The 19,682-nt window shown below is 50.2% G+C and overlaps 1 protein-coding gene across 7 annotated transcripts in view; it reads left to right on the forward strand.

Moving 5' to 3' along the window:
• Window positions 1-19,682, forward strand: part of CEMIP (cell migration inducing hyaluronidase 1) — a 160,135-nt gene that overhangs the window by 119,439 nt on the left and 21,014 nt on the right. For all 7 annotated transcript variants that reach the window (XM_061394593.1, XM_061394588.1, XM_061394589.1 and 4 more), the window contains 10 exons: window positions 1,291-1,466; window positions 2,587-2,796; window positions 7,929-8,134; window positions 8,900-8,969; window positions 10,295-10,423; window positions 12,893-12,978; window positions 13,990-14,121; window positions 15,335-15,370; window positions 15,451-15,606; window positions 18,957-19,137. In XM_061394593.1, coding sequence (XP_061250577.1) covers window positions 1,291-1,466; window positions 2,587-2,796; window positions 7,929-8,134; window positions 8,900-8,969; window positions 10,295-10,423; window positions 12,893-12,978; window positions 13,990-14,121; window positions 15,335-15,370; window positions 15,451-15,606; window positions 18,957-19,137 — 1,382 coding nt within the window. The remainder of the gene's footprint in view (window positions 1-1,290; window positions 1,467-2,586; window positions 2,797-7,928; window positions 8,135-8,899; window positions 8,970-10,294; window positions 10,424-12,892; window positions 12,979-13,989; window positions 14,122-15,334; window positions 15,371-15,450; window positions 15,607-18,956; window positions 19,138-19,682) is intronic.

Below are 19,682 nucleotides of genomic sequence, written 5' to 3' on the forward strand. Positions count from 1 at the left end.
TTAGGACTCCGTGCTTCCACTGCAGCGGGCATGAGTTTCATCCCTGGTTGGGGGACTAAGATCTCACATGCCACATGGCATGACCAAAAAAGAATAAGAAATTTCTGTTGTCTTAAACCACTAAATTTGTGGTCAGTTGTTTCTGTAGCCAGAGGAGGCGAATACCAATTCCAAAGGGAATATTTTCTCAGCTTTGCCAGGCACTGGTCTCGCATCTTGAACTGAGATGCTTCAAAGAAACTACCGCCTCCCTGAGTCTGCAGAAATCCAAGGCAATAAACATCCTTTGAAAAAGTACAGACCCACCCACGGGATGTGAGCTAGGTGAAGGACTGGACAGAGGAGCCAGCCCTCCCCCTGGATGAGAGGGCAGGGTGAGGTTACTGTCAGTGGGTGCAACTCAGGGCTCAGTACAACCACAGCCTTTGCATGTGGGCACCAGTGGTATCGAGGGGCCGAGCTCTGTGCCCTGCTGCTCTAGTCAAGGTCACAGTGAAAGCCAAGCAGTGTCCGTGGTATGGTTCGGGCTGCAAATCAGCACAAGAGACTGTTGCTGTCTATAATTACATCCTCAGAAGAAAGAGACAGCACCTAGGAGCCAGGTCAGCAGTCTCAGGGACGAGCTAAATTTAAAGGCAGCCTATTGTTTTTGTTGTTGTTCAGTCTCTCGGTCTAGTCCGACTCTTTGCAACCCCATGGACTGCAGCATGCTAGGCTTTACCACAGCGGCTTTGAAGAGGGGGTTTGTCTTGTGTCTGTAAGAAACCCAACTGGTAGGCAGTCTAGGGCGTGAGTTCTGTGGGATCATCCACAGCCCAGGTTTCTTCCTTCTGGTTGCTGTGCCATCTCCAGGGTATATTCTCACATAGGCAAGGATGGCCCACCACCAGCGCCCACATCTCAGCCCCAGGGGAGAGCGGGAGCCACCTGCACGGTGCACGCATTGCCTCTGACCATGCTGACCTGCAGGGAGGCTAGGGAGTATGGTTGTCCTGGGGAGTCTTGCATCAGCTAAAATAGAAGTTTCTAGTACTGATAAGCAGAAAGAGGGTAGGAATTAGGGGACAAATAGCCATGTCTACCATGGGCTTCAGATGTGAGCATTTATGTCTGGCTCTTCATCCAGGCAAGTAATTTCATCTCCCTGGGCTTCATTCTTCTATAAAATGGGGGTCAGGGTCATGGACAACCCCAGGTACCACAGAAGCAGTGAAAGCACCTGGTGGGTCCTGGGCACAGTAGATTCAGGCAGCACCTCTGATGCTCCCTGCTTCCCTTCTTCTGCCCTAGGCAAGCCGATGTACCTGCACATCGGGGAGGAGATTGACGGTGTGGACATGCGTGCTGAGGTGGGACTCCTGAGCCGGAACATCGTGGTGATGGGGGAGATGGAGGCCGAGTGCTACCCCTACAGCAACCACCTCTGCAACTTCTTTGACTTTGACACCTTTGGGGGCCACATCAAGGTATGACGAATCTACCTGGCAGAGTCCGTCAACCCAACCAGGAGGATTTGCATGATGCCATCCTGGGGGTAGGGGTGCTTAGTAGGGAAGGGATTGGGAGGCAAGGGGTAGGATCAAGAGAGGGGTACTCTCTGGAAGCTGGAGGAGTCTTGTGTATTATCCACTGGTGTGCAATTCCATCTGTCAGTACTTGTGGATGAGAGAGATGACAAGGAACATCTCCTACTCCCCAGGCACGTGGCACCCATCACATTGTGCTTCCTGCTTTCATGGTTTTCAATTTTCAATCATGGCTTTCATTCCCTTTCTTCATTAGTTAACCCTGAGGACTTTATAAAAGAAGGGGCATTTAAGGGGCATTTAACCCTAACCTGTTTTTGGAAGGAATGGTTAGCATGTCCTGAAGTCATCCTTCCCTAGTAGAAGTTAGCAGAGCTCAACCTGGGGCAGGAGTTGTTTTTGAACTGTGCTTTCATGGTGAGTTCCTGGAGTATAGACATTCATTGCAATCAAGTGGGTCCTTTGAAATGTGTAGGAATGGCTCTGAGTGTACTATGACATAAGAGTGTGGAACACCCTACAGCTCACACACACACTACTAGAGTCACGGGCTGATGAAGACCCCAAGCTCAGCTTTCCCTTCCCCCAGCCAGGAGAGGGCCTCAGATGGTGGACCACAACTTGGGCTGTTACTGCTCCAGGGTCCCTTCTCTCTTGGACTCCCTAACCCTCCTAGGGCACACTTCTTGCTAGCGTCCCCCAGGTTATCTCAGGGTTACCCTTTTCTCATTATGCTCAGTAGCTTAGGAGGCAGGAAAAGAAGGTTGAGGCAAACCTCAGCCACTGCACATTCCCGCTGCACCTCTTGATCCCACACAATCCGTTGCCCTGCACATCACTATATTATCAGCAGCACCCTATCTCCAGTGAGGTAGGAAGAGTCAGGCATCTCAATCCATTTGCAGAGAATGTCTTTGATTTACTGAGTCCCTGAGGTGGGGCTCAGTGAAACATTCTGAGGACAACATGTGTATGTGCATTTCTGAAATGTGGGCACCAGTGAGGGGGATCAGGGAGCAACCCCATGGACCCCTTCTGACTCTGGGCTCTGCTCTCTCAGTTTGCACTGGGATTCAAGGCCGCACACCTGGAGGGCGTGGAGCTGAAGCACATGGGCCAGCAGCTGATTGGTCAGTACCCAATCCACTTCCACCTGGCAGGAGACGTGGATGAAAAGGGGGGCTACGACCCGCCCACGTATGTCAAGGATCTCTCCATCCATCACACATTCTCCCGCTGTGTCACTGTCCACGGCTCCAATGGCTTGTTGGTAAGCACTTTCTTCCCAGGGCAGCAAGGGATCCAGAGCCCCTTCATCTCCTTCATTTCCCTCCCTGATGCCAATCTGCTTACTGCTGGGCCCAGGGATCGTTAGCAATGGTTGGATGTTTTAGATCTAGTCACTTGGTCCCAGGCCATTGGATGTGGAACCATCCTTGGCTCAGATTTGAGAACAATATCAATTGAGAAGAGGTAACCCACCAAAAAAGGAGAAAATAAGGGTGTATCCTTGCTAAAGGGCACCAAGCTACAGAGATGGGTGAGCACTCAGTGGTCACAGGGAGTCTAGCTCTTCTGCTCCTTGGTTTGCCCAAGGATCATTCCATGACTGTGTGTCATGATGAATCTGTTTAACTGCAAATGAGGCAGGGGTCATGCCAAGCCTGCCTGACAGGCTTGCAGCGGTGGCAGGAGAGGGGCCTTTCCCCTTTTCTTCTGTTGAACCAAGTGTCTTCAGAGCAATAAGCACTGGGGGAAATGCCTTCATCAGTAAGTTGGTGTGTGCGTGTGTGTGTGTGTGTGTGTGTGGCTTGTCCTGATTTGCACAGATAATTTTTACACTCAGTTGATCCTTCTTTAAGTGAACTCAGCTTACATCCTCCATAATTTTAAAGCTGGATGTTACAAAATGGCACCTGCATGCTGAATCCAGTTTGTGTTTTGTTTGGCTTGTATCATGTTTAGAGAAACATTTGATAATTTTTCATGAAATGGAACTTTCTTTCAATGGACCAAACTCACATCCTCTGTGAACTTTTAAACCGGATGTCACAAAATGGCACCCAGCAAACTGAACCCAGTGGCCAGATGTGTTTTTTTTGGCTTAAGTGTTTAAAGAAACAGTTGAATGAGTTTTCATCACTTGAAAATGGAGAGATTTCACGTAAAATCTTGGATTCTTGGCTTCCTTTGAGAAGTAGGCTGAATTGGCAACACTAGACCCACATTCCTGCCTGGCCACAATGGACTGGGGCAAAGTCATAGCACCCCTGCCCCAAGGTGGGCTTTACTCTGGTTTACACCGTGCCCACCACTTCCTAGTACATTATAGTAAATTCTCCTAGCAGGGCCACTCATCAGTATAAAGTGGACAGCATGGGTTTGGGGGCATAGCCTAAAAGGGCTTGGTCCACAGGTGTTGACCTATGGACCTTGGGCAAGTTGCTCACCCACTCTAAGCCTCGTGTGGGAAACAGACTCACGTGGAGTAGGGGTGGTCAGAGCACAGAAAGTGCTGTGGGTGGGGCTGGAGGGCCGCTGTCAGGGGCTTCTATCAGGGCAGTGCTGCAAGGGGGCATCTCCATGGAGACGAAAACTGGAGAAGCCAGGGGAAGTGGGATCTCCCTGAATTAGGAATCAAACTCGTGGCTCAGGACTGGCAGGCAGATTCTTAACCACTGGACCACCAGGGAAGTCCCTTACTCATTTCTTGATTCATGAGCTGCTCTCATCTCTCCTTCCCTCCTGAGCCCAAATGAAGAAAACAGACCCTTGGCCCTGTTTTTCCCCAAAGGTTCAGAGGCTAGGGCTTCTCCTGGCAGAGTGGGAAGGAGATGGGCTGAGGTGGGGTGTTGAGGAGTGTGCATCACAGATCAGCACAGACATCAACTGGAAATGGAGAGACTGGTTTTTCTTCTCAAGCCCTCCTTCCCTCTACCTGGTTGTGGGGGTCCTGCAGTGCCCTCCCCCACCTGTCCCGGGCCTCCTTAGAAACTCACTCTTTTCCTCATTAGGCAGAATGACTGAGTTCTCGGTTTCCTTTTCCAACTTATATTTGCATTTTCAAAAGCTCATTAACACAGGCTGCAAAACAAATCACCGCCTACTCCAAAGCTCTTTTCCTTAGCAGCTCAAAAAAAAAAAAAAAAAAGAGGAGGCAGAAATGGCAAAAGCTCAGAAATTACAGTCTTCCTTTTAATAAGGTCATACTTATGGCCAAGTTTCTCTCTAAGACGAATTATATCATACTTACCCTAGAAGGCAGAATCAGGTATACAAAAAATTCTGTTTGAATTTGTTTTATATTTTAAATTAATTTTTATTGGCGTATAGTTGGTTTACAATGTTGTGTTCGTTTCTGCTATACAGCAAAGTGAATCAGCTATACATACACATATATCCCCTCTGTTTTGAATTTCCTTCTCATTTAGATCACCACAGAGCACTGAGTAGAGTTCCCTGAGCTATGCAGTAGGTTCTCATTAGTTATCTGTTTTTTTAAATTAATTAATTGGTTTTAATTGCAGGATAATTACTGTACAATATTGTGATGGCTTTTGCCATATATCAGCATGAATCTGTTTTATACATAGTAGTATTTATTTGTCAATCCCACTCTCCCAGTGCATCCCATCCACTCCCCCTATTTGTATTTGTTTCAGTCATTTCCTTTTCATACTGTATGCAGGTTGCAGGAGGAAGTCTTCGTAGTTGGGGTGACCCTATGCCCTGATTTGCATCAAACAGTTCCAGTTTACACCTGTTGTCCCTAAATTAATTACTAATAAATAATAGTTAATTAGTAGTTATGTTAATATAATTATTAACTCAATAATTATTAATTATATTTAATAGTTGATAGTTAATTGGTATTAATAGTTCCCACTTTCACTCTCAAAAATGTCCTGGTTGAGACAATAAACTACATGGTCATTCTAACTGAAGCAGTCTCGGTGTCATTGGTCGAAAGGGAATAGTAGTTTGGATGAGAATTGGATGAGATAATATATGCAAAGTATTTCACACCCAGCAAATAGGAGTTATTTTTATTCCTTTCAATAAGGATTTTTCTCTCCAGAGCACAACTCAAGAGGAGGGAATTTCTTTTTCAGGCATTTGTTAGAATAAGAATGTATTCATTATTCACTCGGATTCAAAGGATGACAACCAAAGTATGATCCAGACAACGGGCAACTGGGTGTATGGGACTTAAGAGGAACTGTGGGCGGCAGGCAGGAGGCCCAGGTCTGAACATGGCTCCACCGCCTTCCTCTGGCCTCAGTGTCCTCCTCTGTAAAGTGAAGACATTGAACTCGCTCTCAGGTGTCCCTGCCAGGATGAGCAGCCCATGCTTTCTCACCTCTTCCTCCCAGGCTTGTCTGCCCAGGCTATTTATAAGAAACTTGCATTGCTCACTAGGAGGAAAGGAAGCAGTCCCATTGCATGACCTTGGTATTGGCTAAAATGCTTATTGAGGGACTGAATAGCATTCAAGACCACGCCCTTGCCTATTATCAAAGATCAAGGAGGTGATACTTGTTTGAGAGAACAGAGAGCTTGCCTGGCACAGGGCAGCTGTGCTTGTGACCCACCCTTACAGGTGAATGGACACAGAAAACTGGGGTTTCAGCCCTGGTTTCACACATGTGGGTTGCATGACCTTGGGCAAATCACTCAACCTTTCTCAGTCTCATTTTCCTCATCTCTAAAAGAAAAAATATCATTATTGAATTATGTAAGATTTCAGCAAGATTAAAAGGTATAAGCACCCAGGCCAGTGCTGGGACATGAAGGGTCCTAGTTCTGGATGCTTCTAGAGCAGGGCTGCGTGGGAGTTGGGGGAGTAGGTAAGATTTATCGTAAAAGAGACTTCGGAGGGAAGTGAGGTGTTTACCCTGGATTAGTGCTTCTCAGGCAGGGGCAATTTTGTCACTTCCCTTTCCCAATGGAATTGTTGTTTAGTCGCTAAGTCATGTTCGACTCTTTGACTCCTTGGACTGTGGCCCATCTGGCTCCTCTGTCCATGGGATTCTCCAAGCATGAATACTGGAGTCGGTTGCCATTTTCTTCTCCAGGGGATCTTCCCAATGCAGGGATCAAACCCATGTCTTCTGCATTGCAGGCTGATTCTGTACCATCTGAGTCACTGGGGAAGCCTATCCCAATAGGATACTTGGAAATGAATGTCTGGAGATATTTCTGGTTGTCACAGCTGAGAAGGTTCTGCTGGCATCTAGTGGGTAGGGGCCAGTGATGTTGCTGAACATCCCATAATATACAGGATTACCTCTTGAATGGTAGCAGTGCTGGAGGGGGAGTTGTTTGGGGGTGATAGATGAATTTTTTCCAGGGCCTATTGCAGCATCAGGTTGAATGATGTCATTGAATGATGTCTTAGGGGAGCAAGAGTTTCCCTGGTTGGGTGATGTCATTGGGCAGTCAGGACCCAGGGGCAGGGATGGAGATGGAAGATCTCAGTCAAGGTAGTGAGGTGTTTCCTGCCATCCTCACACCCCACTGTGGACAGGGCACCTTGGGAGATAGCAAATATCTCGTCTGGGCCATTCAATTGAACCAGGATGCCAATTTGTCAGGGATGCTGGTGAGCAGAGTCAAGATGGTACAGCTCTGCCCAGAGGCCCTCTGAGGACCCTCTAGCTCTCAGAGGTTCATTGAGATTCAGACACAGAGGGGCCTTGGAGATCCTGGAGCTGGACTCCTTCATTATGAAGTGGGGAGAGTGTGCTGGAACGAGCTTGAAAGACTTGTCTGAGAGACTGTACCCCAGGCCTCTCCATGTTTTCAAGTGGTTTCTAGGCTTAGCCCCCTGACTCTGTGATTCCAAGAAGGATATTGAAGAGCTGGAGTTTGCGACCCTTTTTGGCTTTCTGCAAATGAGGCTTGATATGGATTGTGGGCTTCAAAGCTCACTTGGGTCGATGGATGAGGGCAGAGTGAGGAGCCAGTCTTACTACGATAAGCCCACCTGGCCTGGCTCAGGTGCTGTCCCCAGGTGGCACTCTCCCCACCGCTGTTTCTGGGTGACCTTTTGGTGAGATCCTCTAAGTCCTCGTAAGCACTGTACTCGCTGTGTCCTCACCAGGTTAGGCTCACAGGACCTCGTCCACAGTCTCCTCTTGGGCCAATTCTAACCTCTCGTCCTTTTCCCCACCCCAGGAAAAGCCTCGGTCACAACACCCCAGCTGGAAGGGACTTTAAAGTCCAGCTCTGTTGCCTGACCCACCCTCCCCAAGCCCAACACCCATGTCTGGTCCATCTTCAAATGCCCAGTGCCCCTCTCAGAGCCTGGTAGCACCTGAGGCTGTGCGTGTGTGTGGAATGGATGAATGAGCAAATGAGTGGTGATGCTGGGTGACCTGTCCCCTGTCTTGACCCCGGCAGGTCAAGGATGTTGTAGGCTATAACTCTTTGGGCCACTGCTTCTTCACGGAAGATGGGCCGGAAGAGCGCAACACCTTTGACCACTGTCTCGGCCTCCTCGTCAAGTCTGGAACCCTCCTCCCCTCTGACCGCGACAGCAAGATGTGCAAGACGATCACGGAGGACTCCTACCCGGGGTACATCCCCAAGCCCCGGCAGGACTGCAAGTAAGCATCTCCCTCACGCAACTTCCCACCCAGCCTGTGACTCCTCAGTCCTGGGCTCCTGTGTGGCTCAGACCTTGCAGCCTTAACCACCTGAGGCTCTCAGCTGCTCAGGTACAGTGTGTTTTCTATTCTCCCTTCTCACTGGGCCTCCCAGGCATCAGTCTTGTCCAGAGAGACCACTGTTCTCATCCTTGGGTTTTTCCGGGTGACACACAGGGCTCCTTTGAGGAGAGGAAGCAGGCTGCCACCTTGGCACCCACAGCCTGTACACATGGGTACCAGCTGCCCAGTGTGCTTCTGGACATGAGTCAGAACAAAGTCGGAGACCGAAATAGTCAGAGAGAGAGAGACAGAGAGAGTCAGAGAGAGACAGAGAGAGACAGTCAGAGAGACAGAGAAACAGAGCTTCCTATGCGATCACCCTTCTGAGTCCAGGGTCTCTCCCTTAGAAACAGCCACTTTCCTGGGTTCCCCTTATTTCCATTTATTCTAGGATCCATCTCAGATTTAACCCACAAACTTGCTTCTACCATCAAGAGCCAGACTCCATTCAAATTCTGAGCATGTTAGGGGTGTAAATGCACACCACTTTAACGAGAAAATTAGGCTTCAGATCAACAAATCAAGAGCTTCTCAAATCACTGCTAAGAGGCTCCTCGAAACTTCATTAGAGCCCTTGACCTGGGGCACCCCTCCACCCCGGCGGCAGAAGGGGAGCCAGTGGCCCTCTGTCTGATGCCGCTCCATCTCTGCCCCTGCCCACAGTGCTGTGTCTACCTTCTGGATGGCCAATCCCAACAACAACCTCATAAACTGTGCTGCTGCGGGATCCGAGGTGAGCAGAAACATCCCTGCCTTGGATGGGGCTGGGGGAGAGGAAATGGCCAGGTCCAGCATATGGAATATGTATGCCTTGAGTCCCAGTCTAGACATCTACACAGACAGGAGCAGGGTGAGGAGGGAAGGGCCAGCTGGGGAAGCAGATGGACTTGGTTTTCTTTTTCTAGTTTTGGCTGCAGTGGGTCTTCATTGCTGTGCATGGGCTTTCTCTAGCTGTGGTGTGAGGGCTTCTCATTGCAGTGACTTCTCTTATTGCAGGACACAGGCTCTAGATAGTTGTGGCACAGAGGTTTAGTTGCCCTGAAGCATGTGGGATCTTAGCTCCCAGACCAGGAATCAAATCTGTGTCTCCTGCATTGGCAGGCGGATTCTTAACCACTGGACCACCAGGGAAGTCCAGGTGGACTCGGTTTTAAGTGATGCCTCTGGCCCTTTGTCACACTGATAATCATAGCTAATGTGATCAATAACTCATTGTTAGATGCCTGGCGTATCAGTGTTCTAAGCTCCAATAACTTAAAATTGTTTTCACACTTTAATAATAATTTAAAATAATTTAAAATTTTAATAATTAAAAAAATTATTTTGTGTTACTGTGTGTTCAAATTTATTTATTTTTATTTATTTTTGGCCACATCATGCAGCATGTGGGATCTTAGTTACCCATCCAAGGATTGGATCTGTGCTCCCTGCATTGGGAGGGCAGAGTCTTAACCTCTGAACCACCAGGGAAATCCCATAAACTCCAGTAATTTATCAACCTTGTATTAACCCTATGAGATTTGTGCTATGACCTACCAGCTGTTGGGATGGAAGGTCAAGCAGGGACAGGCAGAGGGTCCAAATATGGCCTTCTGTCTACCCTGCCTGCCTCTGACCCAACCCTCTGTACTGCTTACCTTCCTGGGGGTCCTAAGCAGGTCAGCTGCTGTCTCTGGGCCTCAGCTTCCATGTCTGCAGAATAAAAGGGAAAAGCTAATAAAGAAGCTCAGGCAACCCTGTGTTCTGTGTTGGGAGAAGGGATGGCGATGGACCCCAAGGTAGCTCTGAAATCCAGTCATTTGTTTCCCATGGCTGATACAGTAGGACCCCACGAAGGGTTTTAACAGTCAGCATGGAACTCCCACCCCACTCCACCCCGCGCGCCCGCAAAATATATTTGCCTCATACTTTTCACTGTTTCCTGCAGGTGTGTTTGGGGGTGGGGCCGTTTAGGTGATAGCACTAGGCTCACCCCAAGTCTGGGCCATACAGTTACCCCCACAAGAAGCTCCCTGGTGCTGAATTCTGTGCCTTTCCCCCTGTGTCCTCCTCCACCAGGAAACTGGATTCTGGTTCATTTTTCACCACGTCCCAACAGGCCCCTCGGCCGGCATGTACTCCCCGGGCTATTCAGAGCACATTCCACTGGGGAAATTCCTTAACAACCGAGCACACTCCAACTATCGGGTAAGTGCTTCCAGACTGCGCCTCCCCGCCAGCCCATTGGTCAGTCTTCCTAGGCCCGCACGGGGTTAGAGCCCAAACTGCCTCTGGTGACAGCCGGGAGCAAGTGCATTCCTAGCCTTGGACTTGAAGGACACAAAGAGGCCTTCCATGGCCTTCTGGTCCTGGCTGTCCTTAGCAAGGCTCTCCTGTGGCTGTTCCTGCCTTGGCCTCCACCTGGCAACTGGTCGGAACCTAAAGGAGAGGCAGGAAGCACCACCACTCAGGCTGCTCCTCCTGGCGGCCCCTGCTTGGGGCACCTGAGTTTGACTTTGCAGCACACATGGTGGGGATGGGAGCAGTGATAAGTGTGAAAAGCCAGGTCCTATGAGCTAAAGGAGTTAAGTACCTGGTCCTGGAGAAAAGATTGAGGCAGCATCAGCATCCTTTCCTCTGTTCACTTTGTTTCCATTGGTATACAGCACTAAAGAGGCAAGTGGAAACAGAATTTTCCTGTCATCTTCATTTACTCATCAGTAGTTCCGTGTGTAAGGAAATGGCACCCCACTCCAGTGTTCTTGCCTGGGAAATCCCATGGACAGAGGAGCCTGGCGGGCTGCAGTCCATGGAGCCTCAAAGAGTTTATTTACTTAGCAAATGAACAACAACAGTTCTGTCAGTCCAGCCCCAAGCAAGGTGCTGGGGAAGGGACTGGGGTCTCAAGGGTGCCCAGGACCCCCAACAAGGACAACATCAAGACCAGAGTCATGGTCACTCAGGAATGGAGCCTGGGAGCAGGGCTGGGACCGGAGCTGCTGCAATGGGGTCAGAGGTGGCCTTGAGGATTCAGGAACAGCGCATATACAGAAAGAGTCTGGAATGTCAAGGCTGGTCTTCTGGTCCTCTTCCTAGTGGTGCCGATGGAGGAAACTGAGACCCTTAGCGGGGAATGGATGCATTCAGGGTCAAAAGAAGAGATTCAACTAGAGAGAAGTGTAAAGAAATCATCTCAGAACAGCCCTGTGCTTCTGGGAGGTGGGGTGGGGAAAGGGGTCCTGAGAGGAGGGCAAGGCCATGTGGGCAGAGGGAGGACCCTGGGCAGTGTCATGTCCTAGAAGCCAAGAAAGACGAGCTTCCCTGGATAGAGAGTGGAGGCAGGGAGGGTAACAGTGCCACCTGGACAGAGGTGAGGGAATTAGCACAAGCTCCAGGTGGGTTTTTCTGAGGCTGCTGCAGGCCTAGGAGAGCCATCTCTCTGCAGAACAGGCTTAGGGAGCTCATCTCTGTGGGGGAAGAGGAGCTGTGGAGAGACAACTGTTGGCCGCTTGTCACTACTCCTTCCTTGAGAAGCCTCCCCATGAGCGGGGCTGGGCCACACAGGACCCTGATGTTGGGGGAGGTTGGAAAGGAGAGGAATACTCGAGGGAAGAGGGTAGCCAGGACTCCTGGGCACAGAGGGAGGGACGGGCCCTGAGGAAGGCGGCAGGGAGGGAAGGGGACAAAGAGGACCCTTGAGCTGGATGGATTCTGGGGCCTGAGCCAGGGAGGGGCCCTGCGCATGGTGCTGGCTCCCAGTGAGCCCTGGCCCCATGTCACCGTGTGAGGGCTCTGCCCCGGGCTCTTCACCTGGCCTATCCTACTTGGTCCTCACAGCAGGACCTCAGTGTCATCAGCCCATCTTACAGAGGCTGCAACTGAAGCCCCAGAGGTGACGGGATTTACCCAAGGTCACACTCATGAGGGAAGTGCTGAGGATGGAGCCCCACTTCTCCTGACTCATTCACCTCCCCACTGCTTAATTACACGCCAGCTGAAGATCACAGTAGCCAGCGTCCTCAGTTATATAAAGAGGAGATGATGCATTCAAACCTTCCTAACAGGCTGAGGGAATCCAGCCCTGAGGGTAGACTGGACAGAGCTACCCTGGACAGCCTTGTTCAGCTGCCCAGACTCACGCTTACCTGTGGCTGACAAACTGGACACCTTGGGGGCCAAATAAGAAAGTGAGATTTTTTTCCTTGAGTCAGACAAAAACTGAGACAAAACTGGGGGAGGATCAAAGACCCCTGCTCCAAGGTAAAGACAAAGCTTAAGCTCAGCATTTTCTTTGCATCACTGCAGACACATTTCCCAAGACAGCATATCTATTATCTTTAATTTGGGACCTGGGCTTATAACTGCCCAAAGCAGTGTGAATTCTGGTAATGGACTTAGCTATATGTCCTTGGACAAAATACTTAACCCCATCTAAACCTTGGCATCCTCATCTATACCTCAGCAACAGCACCTTATTCCAGATTTGACTTGAGCCGTGCAGAGCAATCCATGTTCTTCACCTCCCTCACTGTAGACCCCCCTATCTCTATTAATACAGTCTGAGAGCAAAGCTGGTTTTACTGGAGCATTCAAGAGTACACTGTTAGGCTGGGTGTGAGAAGATGCCTGCAGCCTGTGGTCCACAATAATGTGTCCCTAAATGTTCCCTCTCCCCAGGCTGGCATGATCATAGACAACGGGGTCAAAACCACCCAGGCCTCTGCCAAGGACAAGCGGCCCTTCCTCTCCATCATCTCTGCCAGGTAATCAACCCTGGGGAGTCCATGCACTCCACAGGAACTTCTGGACTCAGCCCTACCCCCTTCATCCACTCACTCATTCATCCTTCAAGTATCTTTTGGCACGTTCTGTGTCCATGGAGCTAGCTACTGGAGGTACTTTATGGGAAAAACTGAGTGGGGCCAAATCTGAGTCAGGGTCAAGGCCTTAGCAGTTGTAAGGAAAAAGAAATTTCAAGAGGTTTCTAGAAAAATCAGCAAAATCCAATACCTGCTTTTTAATAAGTTAACAGGGCTGGGATATAAAAGGTGGAGAGAAGAGAAAAGAAGGGAGGAATTTTGCCATCAATTTAATAGGAAGAAACATTGAGGTTGTACCTATACATACATCTGGAGCGCAGCCCAAGGCCAGGAGCTGCTTTTAAAATGTGCTGTCCAAACCTCGGGGTAGTTAGGAAAATCTGTACCCTTTGAACAGACCAAGGTGCTTGCTCTCTGTCAAGAGTAGGCAACACCAGTGACATGATGCTCCCAGTGGAAGACTTTTGCTGGCCTGGATGTCAGGAACATCCAGGCTCAGCACTCCATTTGGTGGCTAAGATGTAGCAGCCCAGAAAAGGCACGAGGTCAAGGTTACTCCCTGGGGAGTAGAGAGCAGGGCACCTCAGACTCCCCTTCCTGGTCTGCATCAAGTGCCAGGGTTAGGACTGGTTGTCTGAACTTTCTCTGGGGCTTTGACCCCACCTTGGGGCCAGGGTTGAGGGGAGCAGTCCTCAGTGGCGATGATGAACAAGAGAAGCAACATGTCTGTAGGCTGCATGGGGCTGGCGCCTGAAGAGAAGACCTCTGACGTTGGTGTCAGGCTCAGAAAACTCATTGCAGAGCCCATGCTGGGCAGGCTGATTGCTCTTTAGCCCGAGTATTCTGGGCACCGAGAGCAGAGAGAAGCTCACCACCACCCAGAAGGGCAGTCAGTTCAAGAGTACCCCTTCCCCAACAACTCGGTCACCTGTGCCTCCCCACGGTGTGTTCCAGATACAGCCCCCACCAGGACGCCGACCCACTGAAGCCCCGGGAGCCAGCCATCATCAAACACTTCACCGCCTACAAGAACCAAGATCACGGGGCCTGGCTGCGTGGCGGGGACGTGTGGTTGGACAGCTGCAGGTGAGGCATGGGCACAGTATGGAGACCACGTTCCTCCCCACCTCACCTGGGTGGGAGACAGACACGAGCAAGATAGAGGAGTCCAGACAGACCAATGTTTGACCTTCTGGCTGCCCAGCCAGGCAGGGACATGGAAGGGCAGCAGGCAGTGGCCCAGAAAGCCTGCTAGAGGCAGCATGTGGCTTCTGTCCACCATGTCAGCAGCTGTGGGTCATGACTATCCCCAAATAGTCACTGGGCTTGGCTCTAGGTCACAAAATCATTCCTATCACCAGTCAGCAGGAGGAAGGAAGGAAAAGGAAACCAGCACATTCTAGGCACGTCCTATGTGCTGGATCCTTAGTCACATTTATTTCTTACCATGTTTCTCAGAGATATAAATCCTTATCTCCGTCTTAGACATAGTACACTGAGGCTCTGTTGAGTGAATTTCCTGCAAGGTGAGCAGTTGAACTGGAACTTCAAATAGCAATGCATCAAACTCCAAGCCCAGAGAAAGAAGACAGGGAACCCCGAGCTCTGATAGAAGGTCCCCGTGGACAGCTATGGCCACACTGGACAAGAACCAGAGGGACAGGCAGCTGAGTTGGGGTTTCCTCTAAAGGAGAAATGGAAAATGTCCTCCTGGTCTGCCTTTGGTGTTAAAAGTGGGAGACCATGGACTATCCTGGTATTCCAGGGGTTAAGAATCTACCTTGCAATGCATGGGACGTGGGTTTGATCCCCGGCCAGGGAACTAAGATCCCACATGCCACTTGGCAAAATAAAAGGGACACCAGAAACTATACATGGGAAATAGGTGTATTTCCCCATTTTATTGTGATTGATTTAAAGGAGACATGGGCTTCCCAGGTGGTGCTAGTGGTAATGAACCCCCCTGCCAATGCAGGAGACTTGAGAGATGCAAATTTGATCCCTGGGTCAGAAAGGTCCCCTGGAGGAGGGCATGGCTACCCACTCCAGTATTCTTGCCTGGAGAATCCCATGGACAGAGGAGGCCAGCAGGCTGCAGACCATGGGGTCACAAAGAGTCGGATATAGCTGAGCATATGAACACACACACACACCCGGAGGAGAAGAAGTACAGTGAGGGCTTCACTGAAAATGCGCATGTGGGACATGGAACAGGCTTAGATGCATGATAGCACCTCTCTCTCTTTTATGTGTGTTAAGCCTGAGATGCTCTTGTCTGACTGTCTGCTCTTGTCCCCAGGTTTGCTGACAATGGCATCGGCCTGACCTTGGCCAGGTAAGAGCAGTGGTCCTCGCCCCTGACTCCTATGGGATGCTGTCTCCGGACATCTCATCTCAGACATCTTCTCTCTGCAGTGGTGGAACCTTCCCCTATGATGATGGCTCCAAGCAGGAGATCAAGAACAGCTTGTTTGTCGGCGAGAGTGGCAACGTTGGCACAGAGATGATGGACAACAGGATCTGGGGTCCCGGTGGCTTGGACCACAGTGGAAGGACCCTCCCCATAGGCCAGTAGGTTTGCAAATGAGGCAGCGTCCTTGTTCTGCCTGTTGTTGTTCAGTCATGCAGTTGTGTCCAATTCTTTGTGACCTCATGTACTGCAGCACACCAGGCTCTCTTATCCTTCCCTATCTCCTGGAGTTTGCTCAAACTCACGTCCATTGAGTTGGTGATGCCATCCAACCATCTCATTCTCTGTTGCCCCTTCTCCTTCTGCCTTCAATCTTTCCCAGCATCAGGGTCTTTTTCCAGTGAATTGGCTCTTCATGTCAGGTGGCCAAAGTATTGGAGCTTCAGCTTCAGCATCAGTCCTTCCAATGAATATTCAGGGTTGATTTCCTTTAAGATTGACTGATTTGATCTCCCTGCTGTCCAAGGGACTTGTGGCTTAACTTAAATGACAGCAGTGGAAGGAAAGATGCTAGTATGTGATGTCTACCTGTTGACTGTGAATTCCTCTGTCCTCTACTGGTCAGAGAAATCATGGAAACAATTGCAATTAACCAGAAGAGGGGTAAAATCTAGAATGAGAGACAGAAGTCAAAAAACTGTGTTGAAAGGGAGTCAACAGCAGAGCACAGCTGTCAAAACACATAATGTGGTTCTGAGCCACATCCTTGGGAATTTAGTGTCCAGGATGGGTGACCCTGGCCTCCTTTCTCCTCGGACAGCCCACTCCTGACACCCACCCCTGACAGTGGTGTGAGGATAGTCAGCCCTAAGCACTTGAAGAGGAGTAACTCAGAGGGCAACCCAGCCTACAGTCACATCATATAGAGATAGGGATCTTCAAGCAGAAGATGGGACCAGACTTGGGGGAACAGCATGGGAGATGCTGTCACACAACCTGCCATGCACTTAGAAGATGAAACTCACCCTATGTGTGCCTAAGAGTCAGAATTGGTTTTGTGCGGGAAAGAATTTTCTAGCCATAAGGTCTGTTAAACAGCAGAGTAGCACAGCTGTCCTGGGGAGGGGGTCAGAGGCTCTCTATCACTGGATGATAACCAGGTGGTGGGGGCGGTGGCGGGGGGTGACTTGGAGAGGTGATGAGCTAGCAGAGCAGAGGGACTTGCTTAATTCCTCGGAAAACTGCAGGCTGAGTCAGCGGTGAGGATGGTGTTTCTGCTCAGACGTGAATTCAAGCCAGATAGCGAGCCGCTGAGCCACAAGCAGCAGAGGGCTAAGATCGGCCCTTCCTGCCCTGGCCCCAAGCCTTCTCCTTTTTCTCAGGAATTTATCCTTCCTGCTCCTACAGGTGGGACCCAGGCCTAAGCCCCCAGCCCTAGAGGGATGGGCATCTTTGAAAAGACTGTGAGGATAGACCCACAGTCTCCTTGGGCATGAGCGATCTAGAAGCCCTTGTTTCTGTCTAGCCTAAGCAATGCAGCAATCCCTTCAGATCATTTTTACAAGCAACTCTGGGTCTGCATATTTGGGTTTCCACACTGAGGGTTCCCAGCCTCCCAGGGCCAGAATGTCCTGATGACTTCCAGAGGTGAGTTTGTTTATGGAAGCCTGACAGCTTGGTCAGACTCGGGCAGGTTCCTCCAACTGCATTTGAGAGCAGGAGCCCAGGACTATGCAGACCGAATCGTGGGGGATCCCTCCTATATAGGCCTGGGTTGGGGTCCCAGTGTAAAGTAAGCACATAGTTTAAATATAGAGCTAGTCAGAATGGGCTGCCCCTAAAATACCTTAAATGGAAAGATGCACGGAGCTGCTCCATGAGAACACGATTCAAGGCGATGACATTAATTAATTACAAACAGAAAGATACAGAAATACCAGAAGTCCTTGGCACACGGTGTCCTGAAGGCACGTTGCCAAGACTGGCATGACCAGGCCCTTCCTTGGAGGAACATGTCTGGATGAGGGGACCCCAGCTCTGGAGATGGGGACAGCTGAAATGTGGCCTCTCCCCATGGACAGACCCCCTTTTCTGCTTTGTTTTCCTTTCTCTGCCCTTCCTTCTTTATGTTTACTGTGGAAAGAGAGGGTCCTGGCCCAAAGTAGTTGTTGCTGTTGTTTAGTCGCTCAGTCATGTCCAACTCTTTGCAGCCCCATGGACCATAGCCCGCCAGCCTCCTCTGTCTGTGGAATTTCTCAGGCAAGAATACTGGAGTGTGTTGCCATTCCCTTCTCCAGGGGATCTTTCCCTCCCAGGGATCGAACCCATGTCTCCTGCTTTGGCATGTGGATTCTTGACCACTGAGCCACCAGGGAAGACTCCCTGAAGTAGAGATACCAGTAAAAGCATAAAAATCAGGCTTGAAGAATGAGCAAGTCTAGATTCGGGGCCAGGCCCAAGATGGATCAGCTCAGCCATCATAGGCCTGTGTTTTCCACACCCTGTTCAGGAGTCTGTGGCAAAGGAGAGCGGCATCTTGTGTCCCCCTGCTGGACCCGAGGCAGAATTTCTGAGTCACTAGTTCTCCCACAGCCCCTCCTACCTCCAGCTCCAAGCCTTTTGCCTTTTACTCCATCTTTCCCTGCCTCCTGGGTACCAGGACTTTCTTGAGGTCCTCTGCCAACTCACAGGCTTGCCCTCCCCGTGGGTCCTGCCCTCTCTTCTAAGGGTGCTTGAAATATCACATTGAAGTTACTCTCCTATTTCACTATCACCTTCTGTTCTGTGTCCTCCCTCTCCCTTGTTTCCCAAACCCAGCACCCTGTCCATCAAAAGGCTTACTCACAGAGAGGAAACTCATCTGGGGATTAATCTAATTAAATTGTTATAGCAACTAAAACTAAGGGGATAATGACTAATGGCTGTACTCTCCCGAGGGACATGATATTGATATTGGCACTCTCCAAGAATATTCACCGTATTTATCCAATGACTCTTGATAGGATGGAAAGATTTGGAGAAATGTCTGTCCAGAACATCCCCCAAACCTCAAGCCAGCAATTAGACATCCATCCATCCATCTAATAATTCATCCAGCAATCATTTATTCATGTGTACCAGTGGCTCAACAGTAAAGAATCTGCCTGGCAATGCAGGAGATGTGGGTTCCATGCCTGGGTCAGGAAGATCCCATGGAGAAGGGAATGGCTCCCCATTCCAGTATTCTTGCCTGGAGAATCCCATGGACAGAGGAGCCTGGCAGCCTATATAGTCCATGGGGTCATAAAGAGTCGGATACAACTGAGCACAGATGCATGCATACTGTATCCATAAATGCTTTCTTAGTGAATGAATTAATGAATCAATCATGTTGTGTTATAGGGGCAGTTTGGGGAGGTGGAGTAGGAATGAGGAATGATTTACCCATCATTACCATCCACCTTGGAGGGTGCAACAACATGGCAGCCCGACATGGCCATCAGCCTGACAGCTGACTCCCTTCACTCCACAGGAATTTTCCCATCCGAGGCATTCAGTTCTATGACGGCCCCATCAACATCCAGAACTGCACTTTCCGCAAGTTCGCAGCCCTGGAGGGCCGGCATACCAGCGCCCTGGCCTTCCGTCTGAACAACGCCTGGCAGAGCTGCCCCCACAACAACGTCACCAACATTGCCTTTGAGGATGTCCCGGTGAGTGGGCCTTCCCCCTTACCCGGGGAGGTCTCCCAGCAAACCCAGACTCGGCCAGTGATTCACGAGTCCCCAGGGGCCTGGAGTCTGAGCCGTTGCCACCACCACAGGGGTTGAACATCCTCCTCCAAGCAGGTCAGGCCATGTCTCAGGCCTGTCTGCAGCCAAACTGGAAAAGTACAAGTGGAGGTTGCCCCACAGGTCAAGTCTGGGTGAATGCCCGCCTGCCCTCAGCCTGTGCAAAACCCACCCAAGCCTTGGCAGGAACTTTCCGCTGCCCTCAGGGTTCTGAGGCTCTGTTCCTCCAAGGATCTTGGGTTCAACCTCTACAGTCTGGTGACTGGGCCACTTCAGTTGGCACAATTAATCTAAAAATAAAACCCAGCAGTTTCTGAAGGAATCTTTGCAGAAGAAGCTCTGTTTAATCTCTCCTGGAGACTGAAACATAAACAGGGCCCTCCTGGCCCTGGGCGGCAGCAAATTAGGAGCCGGGGCTGAGGTGGTAAGGATGGAGGGCTGCCCCTGAGACGGGCAGGTCCAGGGCT

The sequence above is a fragment of the Bos javanicus genome, chromosome 21, assembly GCF_032452875.1.
Source record: "Bos javanicus breed banteng chromosome 21, ARS-OSU_banteng_1.0, whole genome shotgun sequence".
NCBI lineage: Eukaryota > Metazoa > Chordata > Mammalia > Artiodactyla > Bovidae > Bos > Bos javanicus.